This window comes from Protopterus annectens, chromosome 13.part0 (assembly GCF_019279795.1).
Source record: "Protopterus annectens isolate FY-2018-M chromosome 13.part0, PAN1.0, whole genome shotgun sequence".
NCBI classification, from domain to species: Eukaryota; Metazoa; Chordata; order Ceratodontiformes; family Protopteridae; genus Protopterus; species Protopterus annectens.
Genome location: NC_056747.1, coordinates 288529618 through 288550267, shown reverse-complemented (window position 1 = coordinate 288550267; position 20650 = coordinate 288529618). Strand labels below are relative to the sequence as shown.

At 41.6% G+C, this 20650-nt stretch overlaps 1 protein-coding gene across 1 annotated transcript in view; it reads left to right on the top strand.

The window, feature by feature from the left end:
• The window catches only part of COPE (COPI coat complex subunit epsilon), a 515037-nt gene that overhangs the window by 10841 nt on the left and 483546 nt on the right, over positions 1–20650 (top strand). The window contains exon 2 of the mRNA XM_044053853.1: positions 18621–18683. Within this exon, the coding sequence (XP_043909788.1) occupies positions 18621–18683 (63 nt within the window). The remainder of the gene's footprint in view (positions 1–18620; positions 18684–20650) is intronic.

Genomic DNA, 20650 nt, shown 5'->3' with positions numbered 1-20650 from the left:
TTGCAGAGAGTTCATTTTTGTAAATTTTGTTTGATAAGAAATCCTCATTGCTAACAATGTTCAGTACTCCTTTTGGCAGGAACAGATTTTCGAGAATGCCATTTGGGATAAATTCTGCCAGTGAAGTCTTTCAGCATGCAGTGGAGCAAACTTTTTCTGAGTATTCCTGTGTAATTATAGTAGATGATATTCTAGTAGGAGGTAGTGGTGAAGCTGAGCATGACAAAAACCTTGAAAGTTTTGGAAAGAATATGTCAAGTGAATCTTAAGCTGAATCCTCAGAAGTGCAAGTTCAGGTTGCAAGAAGTTACTTATGTTAGTCATTTGTTTACTAGTTCAGGCTTATGACCAGACCCTTCCAAAGCAAACGGCTATTCTTGAGATGCCAGTTCCAGACAATGTTCCAGCCCTTCAGCACTTTCTTGGCATGGTCAACGCTATCTAGGCAAGTTCATTCCAAACTTGAGCCAACTAGCAGCACTGCTTAGAGAGCTGACGCATAAAGATGTGTCCTGGTCATGGTTGGAACAGCACCAAAGAGCATTTGATGTCCTGAAACAGAAAATTGTCAGTCCACCAACTCTCTGATACTATGATTTTCACAAACCAGTTACGGTTTCCTGTGATGCTTCTAAATTTGGTCTTGGTGTAGTCATTCTTCACGAAGGTCAACCTGTTGCCTGTGCCTCCAGATCTCTTGCCCAAACTGAAATGCAGTATGCTGAGATAACGAACTCTTGGCAATTGTGTTTGCATGTGCATGTTCAAAGTTCCATGATTATATTTATGGCAGACAACTGTTTCTTCCTTTTGTTGTAAAGCCTGTTGATAGAGAATGTCCACCAAACAGGTTTTTCTTCCCTTTCAGCAGTATCCTTCTCTTGATGCCCACTTATCTTTTTGTTCTTGATAAATGCATCACTGTGGATGATGCAAGTAGGTGTCTTTTTTGCGAAGATATATTAAGTATAATCACTATGGAATTGGCTAACCTACTGGTGATCTTTTTTGCATCCCTAAGGTCAAGAAAAGTTGGTGTTTCATTTAAGTTCCTTTCTCTGGACTTTCACCATAGTGATTATGCATAAAACTCCAACTATGTCAGAATTGTCATCTGCTTCACGTTTCGACCACAGAGAGAAGTGTTCTTACATCCAGGAGATGGAGATGGCTTAAGTTTAGGGCATTTCCAATTCCCACTCTTTGTGGGAAAAACGTCACTGTTCAGTCACATTAGTATCTGTTGTAATGTTAGTCTGTATGTCAGTCCATGTGCCAGATAACCATCAGACTATTGCTACTGTTGGCTGCATGGTGCAGGTGTCAGATGGCAGTCAAGCTACTGCTGCTTCCACCTACATGTGGAGTCATGGTTAGAGACTTCAGAATTCACTCTTTTCCACTACCCTTCGTCTGCTGCTGCTGGACTTGAAAGTTTCAGGGAGTTATGCTACTTTTTAAGGTAAAAACTTTCTCAGAAATCCAGCAGCATACAGACAGGCTCAAGATGTTAGAAATCAAAAACCCGTTAACAACTGGATTTCAAAAAAACTGCAGAGTCCATTGTTGCAGAATTTGCCAACCTACATAGGCTATTGTAATATATTTAATGTGTATCAAGATGGACAGTAAACAGTGTTGACACTGTAGGATGAGGAACCGACACCAAACTGAGTCAGACTAACCTAAATAAGTGTCTGTCCTTTTACTCTGCCCTTACTGTATCACCCCCTCCCCACTCTTCATTTAGCCTAATCTCTTTAGAAACACAGGGCGTGTTCTTCTGTCAGCTATCCTGAAATGATAATTTCATACCTAATGGCAATCTTGTATGTAGCTGTGTTAATAGGATGTTTAAAGCTTTGTATATTTCTTAAAATAGCCCGATCCTTATAGCAGCAGTATCGATATTCATCAAAGATACCCACACCTCCAGGTTGGTGGCAAAGCACGAAGCATCAGAGACTATCCATGTGCAACTAACAGTGGGTAGAACTGCCTTCCGGTTTATAGCCTGCTACAGACCACCCTCCCAAACCCAGGAACCCCACTCGGCCTTCCTGGGAACACTGGAAAATATGGGGGTCTCTCCAAACACCATTATATTGGGCGACTTCAACTACCCAAACATAGACTGGGAGCATTGCTCTAGCTCCAACACCCTGGCCCAAAGGTTCCTAGAATTTATAAACTCAAGTGCTATGGAACAACTTGTTACCACTCCCACAAGAGGGGAAAACATATTGGACCTGATCATCACCAACATGGGGACTCTATGCTCCAGACCAGAAGTGTATCCCTCACTGGTAGGATCAGACCATAAACTAGTCTCACTGGATATTCACATCCCGACCCCGCCCCCTGCCCAGAAAACCACAGTGAAAAACTTCTCTAAAGCAAATTTTACACTCCTCAAAACTGAGGTGGAATCCTTCAAAGCCCCCGGGCCTGTGGAAAATACAGCCCAGACCGCAGAATCCTTTATAAACGCATTCTATGAACACCTTCAGGAATGCATGGATCATGCGATCCCAAATAAAACCAAGACCCAATCCTCCAAAGGCAGACGTCCTGTCTGGTGGACCCCAGCCATAAACAAGCTATACAATAGAAGGAGGAAGCTACTAAATGATAAAGCAAAATCCCAAAAAGGGAAGGCATCACTGATCAGTATTAGCAAAAAACTACGGGCACACATAAAATTGTCTAAGGCCAGCTTCGAGAGAAAAATTGCACAGGACACTAAGGATAATCACGGGGCTTTCTTTAGTTATGTTAGGAACCTGGGTGGTAATTCCCAGATATGCTCAGAATTAGTCCAAAATGACAAAAATACACGAACCCACAGACATTGCCAACATCCTAGCTGACAGGTTCAGCAAACTTCTCCCCTCCCCACCAAAAGGGCAAATATCTATCCCAGCAGAGTGCTGCCCCCCTGACATCTCAGATGCTCAGGTAAGAGCCGCCCTCTCCAAAGCAAAAAACACAGCATCAATGGGACCAGATGGTGTCCCGGGCTGCGTCCTACATGAACTCAAAGAAGAGCTAAACCCAAACATAAAACTACTGTTCAATCTCAGCCTTACTACAGGATATGTGCCCAAAGAGTGGCGTACAGCAACAGTGGTCCCTCTCCATAAAGGTGGTGCCTCAACGGATCCTGGAAACTGTCGCCCCATAAGCCTGACTAGCTAGGTCTGCAAAGCTATGGAAAGGGTCATCATGGACCTCATAAATAAAGATATTGGGGACCTACAAACACTGGATCCTACCCAGTTCGGCTTTGTTAAGGGCAGATCCTGCCTCTTAAACCTGGTTGATTTCTTTGAAACAGTCACCAAGGCCATTGACGAGGGGAAGGTGGTCCACACAGCCTACCTGGACCTCGCAAAAGCCTTCGATACAATACCCCACTCGGGCATTATAGATAAGCTCACCAGCTTAAATATAAACCCCTATGTCACTAGATGGATTGCAAACTGGCTCAAGGACAGAACCCACATGGTTAGAATTGCTGGAGCCATGTCAGACTCCAAACCAGTTACAAGTGGTGTCCCACAAGGCTCAGTCCTGGGACCTCTCTTGTTCGGTATATATTTCTCGGAGGTACAGGCCAACACGGAAGGACTGTGGCTGACCAAGTTCGCAGATGACTGCAAACTTGGGTGCCATAATCGACTCTCCAGCCGACACAAGCATCCTCCAAAAGGGCCTCATAGAAACAGACAACTGGTGCCGGAGCCATGGCCTCAAGCTAAATGCCAAAAAGTGTATAGTCATCCCCTTTGGCAAAAACAAAGTGCCCACAAATTACCACATAGGTGGAAATCCATTAAGTACAGAAGAAGTAATTGGGGACCTGGGGACCCAAGTTGATAGCAATCTCTCATTTGACAACCACGTGGCCAAAGTGGTTAGAAAAACATTTTATATAGCCCACCTAATCATGAAGGGATTCACATCTAGGTCAGGGGAGGTCATCGTGCCTCTTTACTCATCCCTCATCAGGCCCATGGTTGAGTACAGTGCCCCTTTTGGGATGTACCTTGCCAGACACCTGCAGCAACTGGAAAGACCCCAAAAGTGCCTCACCAAGAGGATCAAAGGGCTCAAACAGATGCCATATGCTGCCCGGTTAAAGAAACTCCAGCTCTACTCAGTGGCATACCGCCTGTTCAGAGGAGATCTGTGCCTGACGTATAAAGCCATGTCCAACCCGGAATTAATGGACATGCTGCACCTCAGAAAATCCAAATCCCATCGAGCCACGCTACCGAGAGACTTGAACCTCAGCACTGAAATAAATAGGACATGCTGGAGGGACAGATTCATAACCCAGAGGCTCCCTTCACTCTGGAATAAAATCCCAGTCCAGGTTAGGCAGAGTCCCTCATTGACTCTCTTCAAGAGAAATCTTGATGAGTGGATGGGAGATCGTAGGTTTACCCCGGGTATCACTTCTGTGTCACTGTTAGATAGAGGCACAGTATACTAACCTCGAAAAAGGGCATAGCAAAATAAATTTAAAATGGGTGGCGAAAGCCAAACACATTCTGGCTAGGCTTATAAATGCCCTAGGGCAGATAGCCTAGTATGAACCTATGAACCTATAATGCTGCAATTGTATCATTGCTAGAGCTTTTCTCACTGGGACTCTGCACCCCTCCTGCACACTCCAGTTTCTGGATATACTACTACTGATGTCACACCAAACTCTGAAAAAAGGGCAAGGTATTTAACTCTTTTCTTCTAGTTGGTATATTTAGCGATTTGAAAGTAGATTTGCAGAACCTCCGTATTGGGAGTACAGGGGGACACAGCCCTCCACCAAAAACACTTTTTAGGAATGCTTGTGTTTGTTCCTCACCACTGCATTTAGTTGGAATGGTGTTTTATTGTTTGATCATTAAGTAGGGCTTTAGTATGCCTATCTTTACTGTACTGCAGTACACATGTATTGTGTGTGTGTGTGTGTGTAAAATATATATGTTCATTTCAAAACATCTAAGTTCAAAACCTCGAGACCACAACATCCTAAAACCCATAACATCGAAACTTTGCATCACATCATCAAACACTACAAATCACATAAAAATAACACCACCAAGCTAACGCACTTTTTCCACCCCCCCCCCCATAAATTAAATATACCAATTCCAAGATTGCACTACAGTGGGACAAAGATTTCCTAACCCCACTGTATCAAGGTCACCATAAAGAATGTACACAGTGTCTATATCACTTACCAGTATGACTTAGAAACCACATACATAGTGGCAAAATAAACACTATATAAATAGTATACATTTCTACATTATATAAATAAAAACTATATAAAATTAAAAACTACAACATCTCGTACTGATACCACAAGAATAACTAATTAAACTATGATATTTACACGTTTCATGATACACTGTTCCATATTATACATATTCAATGTTATGAGTTTTAGATGTTTTGGGTTTTAGATGATGTGGTCTCCTGTGTTTAGAATTTAGATGTTATGAGTTTTAGATGTTTTGAAGTGTAACCATATGTTATATAAACCCACACATGACTACAGCTGCATATCCTCCTTGTGCTTGCATGGGTATTCTCCTGGTTTCATTCCACATTCCACAGATGTACAGTTGATTTGATTTAGTCTGTAGGTGTGAGTGCATGCATTTGTGATATGAGCAAAAGGCCTGGCAATCTTCTTTTATTTCCCCCCTTGCCTAGTAAATTTCATGAATGGTGGTGGGTGGCTGTAGGGCTGCTGCAGGAATTGGGTGTGACTCAGAAGTGTGGATGGATCTGAACACATATTCTTTGTATATACATGTACATGCCCATTCAAACCTGCACATATTTCTGTGCATAAATTCGCAAGTGTGTGTTTATATGTATATGTTTATAATGTGTGTGTGTATATATCTTCTTCTTCTTCTTCTTCTTTCGGCTTTTTCCCGGTCAGGGGTCGCCACAGCGGATCACCTTGTCCGCACATTGAATGGCAGTGGAGTTTTACGGTGTCGAGTTGCCAGCCCGGCGCCCAACCTTCCACAGAAGGCACACTCACACGCACACCTATAGAAATGCATAATACAGTAGAACCTCTGTAGTTGACCACCTCCTTAAACTGACCTAATTTTCATAGACTGGACATGCACCACATGTACTGTATGGAAGACCAACCTCTCTGTATTGATCACCTCTGTAAGTTTTATCTTGGCCACTTGGACTGTAACACACTATCAGTTTAACCTCCATAACTTGACCAGTTGAGTCCACTCTACACCAAGGGGTAGAAGGTATGGGCTTTGTCCCGTAGTTGTGTTATGTTTTTCTTTAGTATAGGTTCTTTTTTTCATGTATTATTATTACCACGTGTTGGATTGGGCCTAACGTCCTATTGTTTATCATGTGCTTTTAAGATTTTGTCAGTGTGAAAGACTGGTCTGAATTGTAGGTACATCTTACGTTACTGAAAAATGTTAGTTACTGGAGACATGATGGCCCAAAGGAAAGAACTCAGAGTTGACCTTGAAGGAAAAGATAGAGCTACGTTTTCTGGAAAGTAGCAGCCAAAGAGCGATGGCGGAACATTTTGGTGTTGGCAAGACCACAGTTGGCAACATCCAAAAACGTAAACCTGAGTACTTGGAGAGATATGGTAAGGAAAGCGGATACCTAAGCTGGTTCAAACAAATGAGGGCAGTTAACGCCTGAATCTCTGGGCCAATGATCCAAGAAGTTGCTAAAAAATTTTGCACATTAATTCAGGGTGGCAGATTTCCAAGCATCAAGTGGTTGGCTTGAGAAATTTAAGCTGTGACACGACATCTCCCAGAAAGTTTTGTGTGGTGAATCCAATGAAGTTCCAGTAGAAGTTTTGGAAGAGTTAATCAAAAAGTTCCTGGACTTTGCCAGAGGCTTCAAAGGTGACGGCATCTTTAATGCTGACGAGTGCAGACTTTTTTTTTTTTTTTTTTTTTCATGAAGGGTGACAAATGCAAGAGTGGAAAACTTTCCAAAGAACGTTTCACAGTTCTGCTTTGCGCTAGCTCAACCAAAGAGAAACAAAAGCTCTTGGTTATTGGTAAATCGGCAAAGCCACGCGCATTCAAGCACCTAAATCTCATAGACCTCCCTGTCACTTGTAGATCAAACAAATGTGCATGGATGACTGGTGCCCTATTTGAGGAGTGGGTAAGGGGTATCGACCACGAAATGAAGAAGAAAAAACTGTATTCTACTGACGGCAGACAACTGTCCTGGCCACCCGCAAGTGAATCATCTGACAAACGTGACACTGAAATTTCTGCCTCCAAACACTACCTCAAAAATCCAGCCTCTTGAGCAAGACATCATCAAAACATTTAAAATGCACTACCGACCCCAGCTGCTTCAGTGAGTCATTACTAAAACACAAACCTGTGGTCCACCTGTGGAAGCAACTTCATCTGCTGCATCAGTGAACACACTGTATGCTGTCCTCTGGATCAGTTCAGCTTGGAATAAAGTTCAGCCAGAAACGATACAGAAGTATTTCAAGAAAGTTGGCTTTGTCACAACCTAAGAGCACAATGTTTTGGCCCCATGGCAGAATTCAAAGGAGTAGATTTTGAAGGTTTTGTTGCAGTAGATGATGAGGTGGCAATCTGTAATGAACCTGACCCAGAAGCAATTTTCCAAGCAATATTGACTGAAGTACAGACCAGCGTAAAAGTGCATGAAGTAGCTAATGAAGTAGAAGAAGCAAGTGAGGATGACACAGAAATTGCAGAGACTCTAAAAGAAGAGGATGTCGGGCATCTGATAATGCAGTTGAAATAATTTGCTGTGGAAAAATGTCCAGGTATGCTGAGAGGTGTAGCCACCATTGAGAGTGCTTTCTCCACTTACCTTTGTAAGAAGAATAAGAAACAGATTGACTTTTTTTTCCATTCAGAAAGAATGATTAAACCATGGGAAAACAATAATTTAATTGTATTGATTTTATGATACTGTATGTATGATTTTGCTGTGTTTTGATTATGCATGACTTCATATGATACTCTCATAAAAACTGTACAAAAAAAATACATGTACGTACCCATACAGTAGGCCTAGTTCCTTATGTCGACCAGTTTGTTACAGTCTCTTGGGTGGTTTAACTTACAGAGGTTCTACTGTATATATAAATACATATCTTGTGTATGTCTGATTATATGTATATAAATATTTATTCCCATACACATGTAAATTCAAATATGATTATGTCCATTAATTCCAGTGTTTATTATATCAGTTGCAGACCGCAGACATTGAAAAATCAAAATTAACTAATGCTGAAACTGTAGAGTAACAAACCTACAATGATTAAACAAGTAAAGCAAGCTTTCCTTTTCCAGTAATTTAAAAAAAAAAAAACCCTAAAAACCTAAGTGTACCTGCAGACATACTTTCTCTGAGTAGAGATTCTTTAAGGGAAAGGGTAGGGTCCCTGGGGTTAGGGTTAACATTAACACATCAATAATGTGGTACATTGGGGGGGCAAAGCCCCCAGACATCTTACTCATGTGTTAACCCTTATCCCACCCTGCACACTACCTTAAGAAAAAACTTTTTCTTAACAGTGCCACTATACAAGGCACTCTCATGCATGCAGAACACTACAGCTGTCTCCTTACCTAGCCCTTTTTCTAACCTTAACCCGCAAACTCACACACTTGCCCTGAATGCTGAAACGTTTGGAACAACCCCACTTACCTGTATGCAAGCAAACCCCACACAAAGATATGGAAAGTCATTGTTCCCAGCAATTACATTTTTTGACTATTGATAACATACACTTTCATTGATGAAATACACACCAGGTGACTTGGTTACTTTTAGCCAATTTGAAAAGGTGAACTTTTACCATGTGTATGCATATTCTTTGAGGTGTTATTCAATTAAGCTAATTAAAAATCATCCAAGTAGCTTAAACTCCAAATTAAGCACATCTTGGGCTTTCCACATCTGATAGTATCTTTGCTATACCTTCAGAGAGATTTTAATGGATGTATAATGTTTTCTGTCATGATTTAACACTCAAGCTGTGTGCGTGTGTGCACGCATAGTAACCTAGTACCAAGAAAATGTGGTTTGACCTACTTAAGGTAGGTCATACTTTCATTGAGGAAGAACAGAAAAAAGGGGAGGGGAGCTAGTTGTACAAAAATGATTACTCTTTATCTGCATACAAATTATTAAAATAGATGGCAAAACTTCTTAAGGTCTGTGTCAGAGATTACTTTGCATTCTTATTAAAAAAATAAGAAAACAGGATTCAGACTAGCATTGCTTGTTTAACAGTTGTATTAAGTTGAAACAAGAAAACTTTTGTCCTTGTCAGAGCTTCATCAGCTCCAAGTTACACATGACAGCTACAAGTAATGTGTACTTTTCTATTTTCAGTATTGGATAAGTTGATTTTTACTGCTATGTCATCTTTGTTTTTTTTTTTCCTGAATTAATGTGATTGAATTAGTATGTTTAAGTGAGGAAACTGTTTAATACGAAGATGCTGGAGATGTACTTGTTTAACTGGTGTTAGTGTATTATTTTGTTTACTTGTTGGGTTTGTTATTGATTTCTTGTGTTATGATAGAGGTGATGGTTTGCTTCCTTAGTGACAATATCTCTGCTTAGAAGGTAAAAAGATAGCACATTACATACATCTAGGAAGTGATAAAAATTCAAAATAGACCTTTCAGTAGTACAGGTAACAAAAAGGGACACCATGGCATTAAAATGACTTTGTGACAACAACAGCTTTTAGATTAGAGTAAAGCTTTATAGCAAAGCCATAGTTTTTATTTGTTCTCCATATTGGCTAAAATTAGTATAGGAAATTATCAAATTAATGCCATATTTGATTAAAAGCAAATGTGCAAAAAAAAATAGATTTATCAAACATGAAAAATGCATGTTCTATTGTGGACAGTGACCTACCCATACTCTGTGCGTAAGAGTTTGAATCCTGTGCTCCCTGGACTAGAGTTATTGCAAGTTGGGGGAATGAGTAGCCTCCACTCTGCAGAGACCAGCCTTATGAAAATTTTTGTCTGGTTACACACTGATCACTGTAACTTTCCAGCTTTCAAACTCTTGCTTCAGAAATGTAAATTCTAGAAAATACAAGAATTCTACATATAGCTTTGTTGCATCTTTTGAGATAGGGACTTTGACATACTGCTGCTACCATTCAGTATGATAACCAACCAAGATGGTAGGAACAAAGCTTAGTTCATAAACTTTAGACAAATGCAAAAAATATACGAACTGAGCAACTCAAAGTATAACAGAAAGCTGTTTAATGTAACAGAGCTTTCAGGTAAAAACCTTTCAGTGTATAAAAGACAGTGTCTACCACTCCTTCTTTTATATAACACACAGCCAGTAAATTAATCAGTTAACATGGGGAATGTGAGAAAAACAACCAGTACATAAAAATTATAGAAATATATTTATGTATACACATTATAAAAAGCAGGCTTCATTACCATGTTAAAATGTATTTCATTTAATGCAAACACATTTGTTAAAGTTTTAAGGCAGGCTTTATAGAAACAAACTGATTTAAACCAATATGCTGAGTGTGCTTTGTGCCTGTGTTGTGTTTTGGAGGTCTGAGGTTTGGGCAAGTTGATCTTTAGAACCTTAATATGATAGGTTATGTGTATTGTGATGGCCTTGAAGAGGAGAGATATGTGGTGTACTGCTGACTCTCTTTTTTTTCATGTCTCTGAGTTTACTGTGTCTGATTTTTTTGCTTCCAAGGATGTGTGTGTGTGTGTGTGTGTGTGTGTGTGTGTGTGTGTGTGTGTGTGTGTGTGTACATCTCTCTCACATTGTGTTATGCTGTTTGAGTAATAGATGATAGTCGGACAGCTTTAGACAATTTTTACAATGTCTCCAGATACCCATATCAATCAGGCTGGCTAGAGAAATTTTGGGGAAATGCTGGTCCATAGTACCAACAAGAATAACACTGGGGGCAGGGGTAACTAACTGCTTGGAGTTCGGTTTTAGAATGATGCTTGGGTGGACTTGCTACTGAGTGCAAAACAACTAGCCTTGAAACCTTCTGTCACCAGTAGGAACCAGTAAATTAAATATAGTAAAAAAAAAAAAAAAACTGTAAATTTTGATACTAAAATCAGTGCAAGCAGTATCAATACACCTAATATTAAGCAATTTTATCAAAAAGATCTTTTAGCCTGGTGAGTAGTTGAAGGGGAGATGATTTGCAAAATGATACTTAACTGGCTGTTGACAATAAGTATTTTAACAGGGAGAGGGAAGGAATTATGTCGTGAAATTAACATAAGGAGTGGGCAGCAACAGATGCACTAGGTTTAAGAACACCACTAAAACAGGGTGGATGGGAGGAGAAAACATTTAGACCTTTAGCTCTGAGTTGACTGTCCTGGAACTGCCCCAGTGCAAAGACAAGTCCTGAACTAGCCTGATGTGCAATGAGTACACACAAATGAAACCAGGACTTAATAACAATGGTAACTGCACTGCATTGTTGCTGTTTTAAGTGGTCCTTTGTACTGGAATCACTAATGTAGGGCTTAAAATTTTGGCTAAAGCAGATATAGACAGTTTTAATTAATTTAAAATCAGATCAGTAAATGAACACTTGTCTGTCTTTCCTGTGCGTAATAGAACAGTTACAGTGCAACAGTAATTTAAAAAAAATCACATCAAACTGCAACTTTGGCATTTTCAGACCCTTAACTTTGTGCCAACTGGCCTGGAACTGCCTCAATACAGAGAAAAGCCATGAAGTAGCCTGATCGTGGATTCTGTACACAAGAAGGAAACTAGGGCTTAATAACAGGTAGACCACGTAAACAGCAAACATGAAGTGCAGCTATTTACTGGAATCACTAATATAGGCTTAAAGACCTTAGCTAAAGCAGATACAGACTGTTAGAAATTAATTTAAAATAAGATCAGGAAATGAAAGTGTTTAGCTGTCTTTCACTGTGTAGTAGAATATGTGAATATGGTAGAGACTTTGTGTTTTTTCTTCCTAACTGGAAACTCTGTGATGAAGTTAACATCTCTTACCTTTTTTATAACAGTGAAAGGTATTTTCCTATCCTACCTGCAGCAAATTTTGATGAACAGGAAAAAGCACTAGCTGTGAAGTTTTGTATCGGACCTTTTACTGCTCTTGTGCTAACTCCTTGAATTAATTAAGCCTGATACTGGAATTTTAAGATGTACTCCACAACTTAATTCTTGTGGGAATTGCAGACTGTGCAGTGGTGCAGCGGTTAGCATTGTTGCCTCACAGCAAGAGGTTCCCTGGTTAGATTCTCAGCTGGGGTGCTTTCTGTGCAGAGCCTGCATGTCCTCCCTGCATTCATGTGGGTTTCTTCTGGTCACCTCCCACTTTACAAAGATGTGCATCTAGAGCGTTTCTCCCCAAGCCTCTGCTGAAAATGTGCTTGTTCTAAGTCTGAGTTTCCCGGTAAACAGATGTTAAATAAATTGTATTTATCCTCTTGCTGGTCGAGAATTAAATCTAGAAGTTCACTTATTTTACCATAAAGTAATTTAGATGGTGAAAATCTTGTGGATTCTTGGGACATATCCCTTTGTGCAAAGAGGAGCTTGGTAGACGTTTGTCCCATTCCAGCTTTTAATAATCTGGGAAAGTTGTCAACGTTTGTCTTAAGAGTGGAATTAAACACCTCCACTAGATTGTTTTTGTTTATGAATGGTGGTGATGGTTGTGGGGGTAATCATTAGCTACTTTACCCCAAAATGAACTTCTACACAAACTGAACAACACATCTGACACAAAGGTAGCTCTTGTATCTGTCAGTGTTCTCCAGATAAAACCAACCCCTGTTAAAATTTCTTAGAGTAGAGCTTAACTGCATGATGCAAAGAGGTAATGCACTGACTGTGGGCCAGTTGACTAGGGGTTGATTAGTGACCTCAGCACTGGTGGAGTCAGCTAGGCAGGGAGAAAGGCCTGAAGGAGCATGGGCTGTTGCCCTGTCCCAGGGATGATGATTGAGTTTGCATACACTAGTCCACTGTGCAAAATACCTGATGATCATCAATCCTCTGGTGGAGACAAGAACTGGAGGTAGCGTTCCTCTGTGGAAGTGAGGGGTATTCACCACAAGTAACCCATTGCACTTCCCTGTGTTCAGGTAGAGCGAGGGAGAAAAAATTTGAGCCACCCCAGTTTTTACATGGGTGATGACCCTCTCAGTTGTTTTTTATCTAGACAGGGAGAGATTAAGCTGATAGGCCTTGAGATCCAGAGGGTTCCTCAGATCAGCTTACAGAAGAGGCAGAAACCCCCCTCCCAAAAAAAAAAAATTCTCTCTTCCACCTCAGCAAAGGATAGAGCCACTGCCTTGAAGTGCATAGTAGCATAATCTATCCATGCAAAGATTTACCTTTTTAAAGTGGCCTCAGAGTGCACTTGGCTACCTTTTGAAAAATTCCTTGGTAACAGACCAGGGCAGAAACCTTGGCTTTGTCTCCTCTCTTGCCAACTTTTAGATACTACTCACACATCTTACATTATTCACGTATGTATTTAGCAGTGTTTGACAAATATATTTCGTTTTGTGTACACATGTCCATGTGGCCCGAAAAAGGGGTATTGATTGGCTTTGACCAGAAGTCCCTTATCTTAAGCCATTGGGACTTCTAGCACTTCTCCTCTAGCCTCCCTTCAAGAGACCATTCTGTGTACAGTAACCTGTTGTCCCTTTCATAGACTGTCCTTGGCTTTAAGAACCATGAATGTCCTTGGCTTCTTTCCTCAAGCCTGGTAAGGTGGGATCTGACCATTGAGCCTATTTCATCTTTTTGCTTTGATCTTTCTCAGTTCTATTTCCAAGTAAATTCTAGTATGTTTTGATAATTGTTGCTCCTATTCAGGCTTGCTGTTACTACTATGTGGATCCTGCCCTGAAGTATCCAGATTGCCACTTTCTTTTGGATGTTTTGGCATTGGTTGTGTCTCTTCCCAGCTGCCATCCCCATGTACTTGCTTCTTGCCTGGCTGTATGTAACTGCATGTACACAAGGTACAGTAGTTATATTGGATGTAGTGTCCCGGTTAGTAGTGATTTCTGCTTCCTCCACCATGGTAGCGTATGTGCCCTTTTGATAGTTTAGTGCATCAGTTTTCTCAAGACAGTCTACTACTACTGTGGTTACCACCTGTTGGCTCCCTGGCATGGCTTTTGTTCCTCATGCTGTAACTGAGGACATTTGGCTTGTACTTGTCCCACTTGGTTACATTGGAAACATTTGATGCAAAGATCTTGACAATGTACCTCAGTCAGTATTTCCCTCTTTGCTTGTGGAATCTGAATGCAATGGTTTAGTCTTGCCCTTATGCCCATCTTTAGTGCTAGGCAAACCTTTATTGCATTTGTGCCCTGCTGGCAAAATAGAGGACACCCCTTCTGTTCCTTCCTCAGCAGTGTCGCACTTCTAGTCTGTCAACCAGATTCTTGTATCCTCAGGCTAAATTGAGATCCTTGCTACCTTATCTTAAGGTCTCCAAATATTTAAAAAAGGTGGCAATTTGACATTCACTCGCCTAACTATTTAAGTACATAATTCTTCTTTTATGTTGTTCAAACATTTTATGCGAGCTACAGCTGTTAACCTGAAATGTTCACGTATACAGTTTCTAACCTGAACAAGCTAGCCTTCTATATTGCTGTCCCTATGAGCACAGACTTTGCCCATGGTCTATCTGGTGCTAATTTACACAAGTTGAAAAGACATCCCACCTTTTTATAGTGGGGAAAGTTTAGTAAAGATATTGGTATCTAAGGATATGTTACACCCCTGTTAATCACCTGTATATAGGACTACAGAAAAGATATGTGGCCGAGCCAGGTATGGAAGTAAGGTACATAAGGAAAGCTGGTGGTGGAATGCAGAAGTGCAGGAAGCAATCAAAAGAAAGAAGGCGTGCAGGAAGAAGTGGGAGATTGAAAAGACTGACCAAGTTAGGAAGGACTACTGGTTGGCTAACAAAGAAACTAAGAAAGAAGTTGCAATAGCAAAGAATAGGGCATCAGAGGCACTCTTATCAGCTTCTGGAAAGTGACTCAGTAAGGGGCACAAAGAAACTATACCAGGTTGCAAGGCAACGACAGAAAGATAAAGAAGATAGTCAGACACCCTTCATAAGGAATTCCAGCAACAATCTGCTTACCAGCCCAGAGGACACCAAAGGCAGATGGAAGGAGTATTTCCAGCAGCTTATGAATGAAGAAAACCCCACAGAAGCGGTACTGCCCCAGAAACAGCCTACAATGAGAGTAGAAGAGGAGCCCAGCTTAGAAGAAGTAAGAGCAGCACTAAGGAAAATGAAGTCAGGGAAAGCAGCAGGCTCAGATGAGGTCACAGCAGATATGATAAAGATGCTGGGTGAGCTAGGGGAGAAATGGCTCCTGAGGGTACTACTTGCAGTGTGGAGAGAAAGGCGTATTCCAGATGACTGGAGAATAAGCATACTTGTGCCAGTGTACAAGAACAAAGGGGACATCCACAACTGTGGACAGTACAGAGGCATCAAACTCCTACCACATTGCATGAAAGTTCTGGAGAGGGTGATTGATAAACGGATACGCAGAATAGTAGAATATAAGATGGGAGATGAACAGTTCGGATTCAGATCAGGATGTAGCATAATTGACCCAATGTTTGCATCGAGACAGATACTTGAGAAGAAACTAAAGAGGAGGAGAGAGTCAAACTGGGCTTTCCTCGACTTGGAGAAAGCATATGACAAGGTCCCAAGAAAGCTGATCTGGGCAGTACTGCGGTGGTTTGAAGTCCCAGAAACATTGGTAGAGTTAGTACAGGCTATGTACAAGGACCCAGTGACTCAGGTACGAACAGTGTTTGGCCTCACTGAGGGGTTCCCAGTGGGAGTAGGTGTACACCAGGGTTCAGCTCTGAGCCCACTGCTGTTCATACTGGTAATGGACTACATCAGCAAACAGGTTGGAGGGGTCAGAGCAACAAAGCTGCTGTATGCAGACGATGTGGCAGTACAGGCAGACTCTGATCTAGAACTTCAGCAAAGGATAGGAGAATGGAATGCAAATCTGAAGGCACATGGGATGAAACTAAGCACAGATAAGACGGTAGTTGAAAGTATAAGGATCTTAAGGGAAGAGTCGGCACCGGTCTGTCAAGACACACTTGTTGGTCCAATGGCAGTGACAACAGCATGGAATGCTAGAGGTCTTGGACTCATTTCCCACATGGCAGCTAATGTCACCCTTTCACTTCTGCGATTCTATACCTAAGCCCACTGATGCTTGAAGCAAGCAGTCTGTCTTCTCAACTGTAGTCCACAGAGCACTTCCTGGAGAAAGCACCATCTGAAATGAACAGTTGCAAGCTGATATTGCCAACATCCTGGCAGATAGGTTCAGTGCTAACTTTACCCCCTCTCACCCCTTAAAGGGCCCATATCTATACAGGAAGAATGCAGAGTCCCTGTAATCACAACTACGCAGGTAAAAGGTGCACTTTCTCTAAAGCCAAAAACACAGCATCCATGGGCCCGGACAACATCCCAGGCTGCGTTTTACACTAACTTCAGAACAAACTGCCTCCCCACTTAAGCACCATGTTCAATAATAGCCTCGCATCAGGCTTTGTGCCCACTGAGTGGTGCATAGCAACAGTTATCCCACTCCACAAAAGGGGAGCCACCACTGATCCCGGGAACTATCGACCTATTAGCCTGACTAGCCTGGTTTGCAAGGCCATGGAACATATCATCGTGGAATTCATAAACAAAGACATTGGTAACCTCCAAACTCTGGATCCCACCCAGTTCGGGTTTGTGAAAGGGAGATCATGCCTCCTGGACCTGATCGACTTCTTTGAGGCAGTCACCAAAGCCGTAGATGAGGGTAAGGTGGTTCACACAGCCTATCTTGACCTTGCCAAGGCTTTCAACACCATCCCCCATTCTGGAATTATAGCTAAACTCACTAAACTAGGTATAAATCCCTACGTCACAAGATGGGTTGCCAACTTGCTCACTGACAGAACCCACACTGTAAAAGTTGCAGACTTCAAATCTGACCTCAAAGCAATGACAAGTGGAGTATCACAGGGTTCTGTCCTGGGAACTCTCCTGTTTGGTATCTACTTCTCTGAAGTACAGGCTAACACAGAAGGCCTCTGGCTAATGAAGTTCGCAGATGACTGCAAACTAGGAGCCATAGTCAAGTCCCCAAATGATTTGGACATCCTACAGAACGGCCTCGCTGAGACAGATGCCTGGTGTCAGAGCCATGGCCTCGAGCTCAATGCCAAAAAGTGCAGTGTCGTCCTCTTTGGTAAAAACTCCGTACCCATGAACTACCACATAGGCAGCAATCTACTTAACACTGAATGCGTGATAAGAGACCTTGGGACCCAGGTGGACGATAGTCACATTGCCACAGTAGTCAGGAAGTCCTTCTACGTGGCACACCTCATCATAAAATGATTCTCATCCAGGAAAAGAGAGGTCATTGTTCCCCTCTACTCGACCCTCATTAGACCTATTATAGAGTACAATGCCCCTTTTGGAGTGTACCTCACAAGACATCTGCAGCAGCTGGAAAGGCCACAGAAGTACCTCACAAAGAGGATTACTGGCCTCAAACAAATGCCCTACACTGACCGCCTCAAAAAAACTCCAGCATTACTCCATAGCATATCGTCTACTCCGAGGTGATCTCTGCCTAACATATAAAGCTATGTCAAACCCAGAGCTGTTGGACATGCTACACCTAAAGAAATCCCAGTCCCTCCGAGCTACACACTCTAGGGACCTAAACCTTGTCACCACGATAAACAGGACATGCTGGAGGGATAGATTCCTGTCCCAGAGACTTCCCATACTCTGGAACAGGCTACCCATCTATGTCAAGCAAAGTTCTTCATTAGCACTCTTCAAGAAAAATCTTGATGAGTGGATGGGAAATAGGAAATACACCCCGGGGATCACTTCTGTGTCTCTGCTCAACAGTGGCACAGGAAAATAACTTTCTTGGGTGGCGTAAGTCAGGGAAACTTGTTGGCTAGGCTTACGTAGGCCCTTTGGCCGATAGCCTAGTACCTACCTATGAACATTAGAAGGAAGAATCCTGTTTAATTGAAGCTCCAGAGAAGTGTCTCAGATTGAGCAATTCTGGGAACTACCTCTTTCTGCATTAGGTAAGGTCCTGATCAGGGGGTTCTGTGCTGTATCATGATTGTAAATCCAAATGATTTACTCAGTAAGCTAGTATAGGTTTTGCCATTAAGTAAACTCTGAAAATGTGTTAATGTAAGAAATTTTTACTTTCATCAAGTGTGCTATTTTTCTGCAAAAGAAAGCAGTTACTTGTTCTGTCACCTTTACCAAAAAATGCAGATTTCTACAGTTTTACATCTTTTCATCATTTTATTATGCTTTCTGCAAAGTTGCTGTTTGAGATTAATGAAGTATATGTTTTGAATTGCATTCTTTTTTTTACTAAGTTTAATTATTTACATTCAAATATGTGTGGGTTTGTCTAATTGTCTGTTCATTCTTTGTCTTTTAGCCCTCAAGTCCAGAAAAGGAAGTTGAAAGAGATGTCTTCTTGTACAGGGCTTACATTGCTCAGGTACGTGTATTACAATTATTTTTTATATTTATTGTGCTTTATTTATTTTATTATATTTGATAGTCCAGAGTTTTGCTGAATCAGTGGTCCTTTATTTTGCTTGTTTTTTTTTGTTTAACTGTGCATATTTGGAGACCCTTTTTATTGTGACTGTAATACGTAATGTATAACATTAAGTATCCTGTTTTTTGTTTATTTTGTTCTTTATTTCTTTATTTATAGCACTTTGTGTACTGTGTATTTTTCTAGATATTTTTTCACTGTGTGTGAGGTATTAACTGGAAATTGTCCACTTTTATTAAGCATCTGTTGGGTTGTTTCTGATAACTTGTTGCAGTTAAACTCTTTTTTTCTAGAGGCTCCTTTAGCTGTTTAAAACTTTCATTTAAAGGCTCACTGCTGCTTTTCAGCTGTGAGAAACATTTCTGCAGTTTGTTTCCCACCCTCCCTTCCTGCTAGTATAGTGTTTTTATAGTTGGTGGCATTGCAGTTGCCCACCCCTAGTGTAAATTTGATCTGGGACCCTCCTCCCAGTCCAGTGCCATTACCTCATTCTACCCAGTACAGGGAGAACATTTGTTAACACCAATCAGCTTAGTTTCTGCTACTCCTCTCTCTTTCTACTAAAAAAAAAAAGAAAAAAAAAACTTTTTCTAAGCTTGTTTCCTGCCTTTCCTGTGGGTAGTCTAGCCTGGATATAGATTTGCTGTGTCCAGGACTATTTTGTAGGCTTCTAGGGCCCAAGCCTTTCTGTGTTGGAGGGAAGCCTTCTAGTTTAATTTTGTTTCTTAGAGCTTGCCAGTTTTTTGTTTCAACACTTGTTCAGAACTTTTTGTAAGCACTAATTAAGCTACAAATTACTACAGCACTCAACTTTCCTCACTGTCTAGAGGAAAACAGTTTCTAGTATTTAACAAATAAGCACCTATCCAGGCATGTCTAAGGGTCAGCCCCCAGTGTTTTCTCCTGTCTACCTGATGATTCTGGGCATCTTGGGGCAATGCAGTAATTGCCTCATGTACACAGACAAGCCTCTCCTCCTACCACCCAACACTACAACCTGTGAGAGATGCACTTATATAGCCAAACTGGAAGCAAAGCTGTCTTCACCCAAGACTGGACTAGACAGTCAAGAGGAGAAGGTAAACACTTGCACCACACCACACTCAGCACATAGTCCCTCAAAACCTACACCATAGAAACACAAAACACACACCTACATTTGCGGAGGCTCTCAGTAAAAACCTGCCCAAGCAACAGGGACCTCCAAAGCAGAAACACAAGAAACCTCCACCCCCCCGACACAACCCAAATGACACCTAGCCCACAAACTCAGTGTGCCACTCAACCACAGCCCATAAGGCATAACAACGTACCCAACACTCTAGTCATAGGTGACTCTATAGTCAGGCACACTGATGTTCCACTCACCAGGCTAAACAAGGAGAAAGTTACTGTCAGCTGCCTGTCTGATGCCAGGATCCGCCACATAACGCATGCACTCAGGTCACTCCACAACAAGTACAAATATGACTCTGTCATTGTCCATGTTGGTGTGAATGACCTGAGACGTACCTCCTTGGACTACATGAAAAGGGACATGGAGGAGCTGTCAGATCTTGTAGCCCATGCAGGTATGACCCTAGCCCTGAGTAGCATCCTGCCATCACCCAGAATGATACCACAGTACAAGGACAAAATGATTGACTTCAACAATTGGCTAAGCTTCTGGTGTCATTCTAAGGGGATCCAGTATCTGTCTGCCTGGGATGACATGATCGACAAGCCACGATGCTTTGCCAGAGATGGCCTGCACCTGTCGCCCCTGGGATTCCGGATACTGGCTAAGGCTCTAGCCACCCCTATAGTGCCTTTTTTACGCAAGGTTCAAATGACAAATTCACCACCCTAACTGGTTACAGGCAAGAAGAATCTGAGGGTATTGCTACTCAATGCTAGAAGTCTAA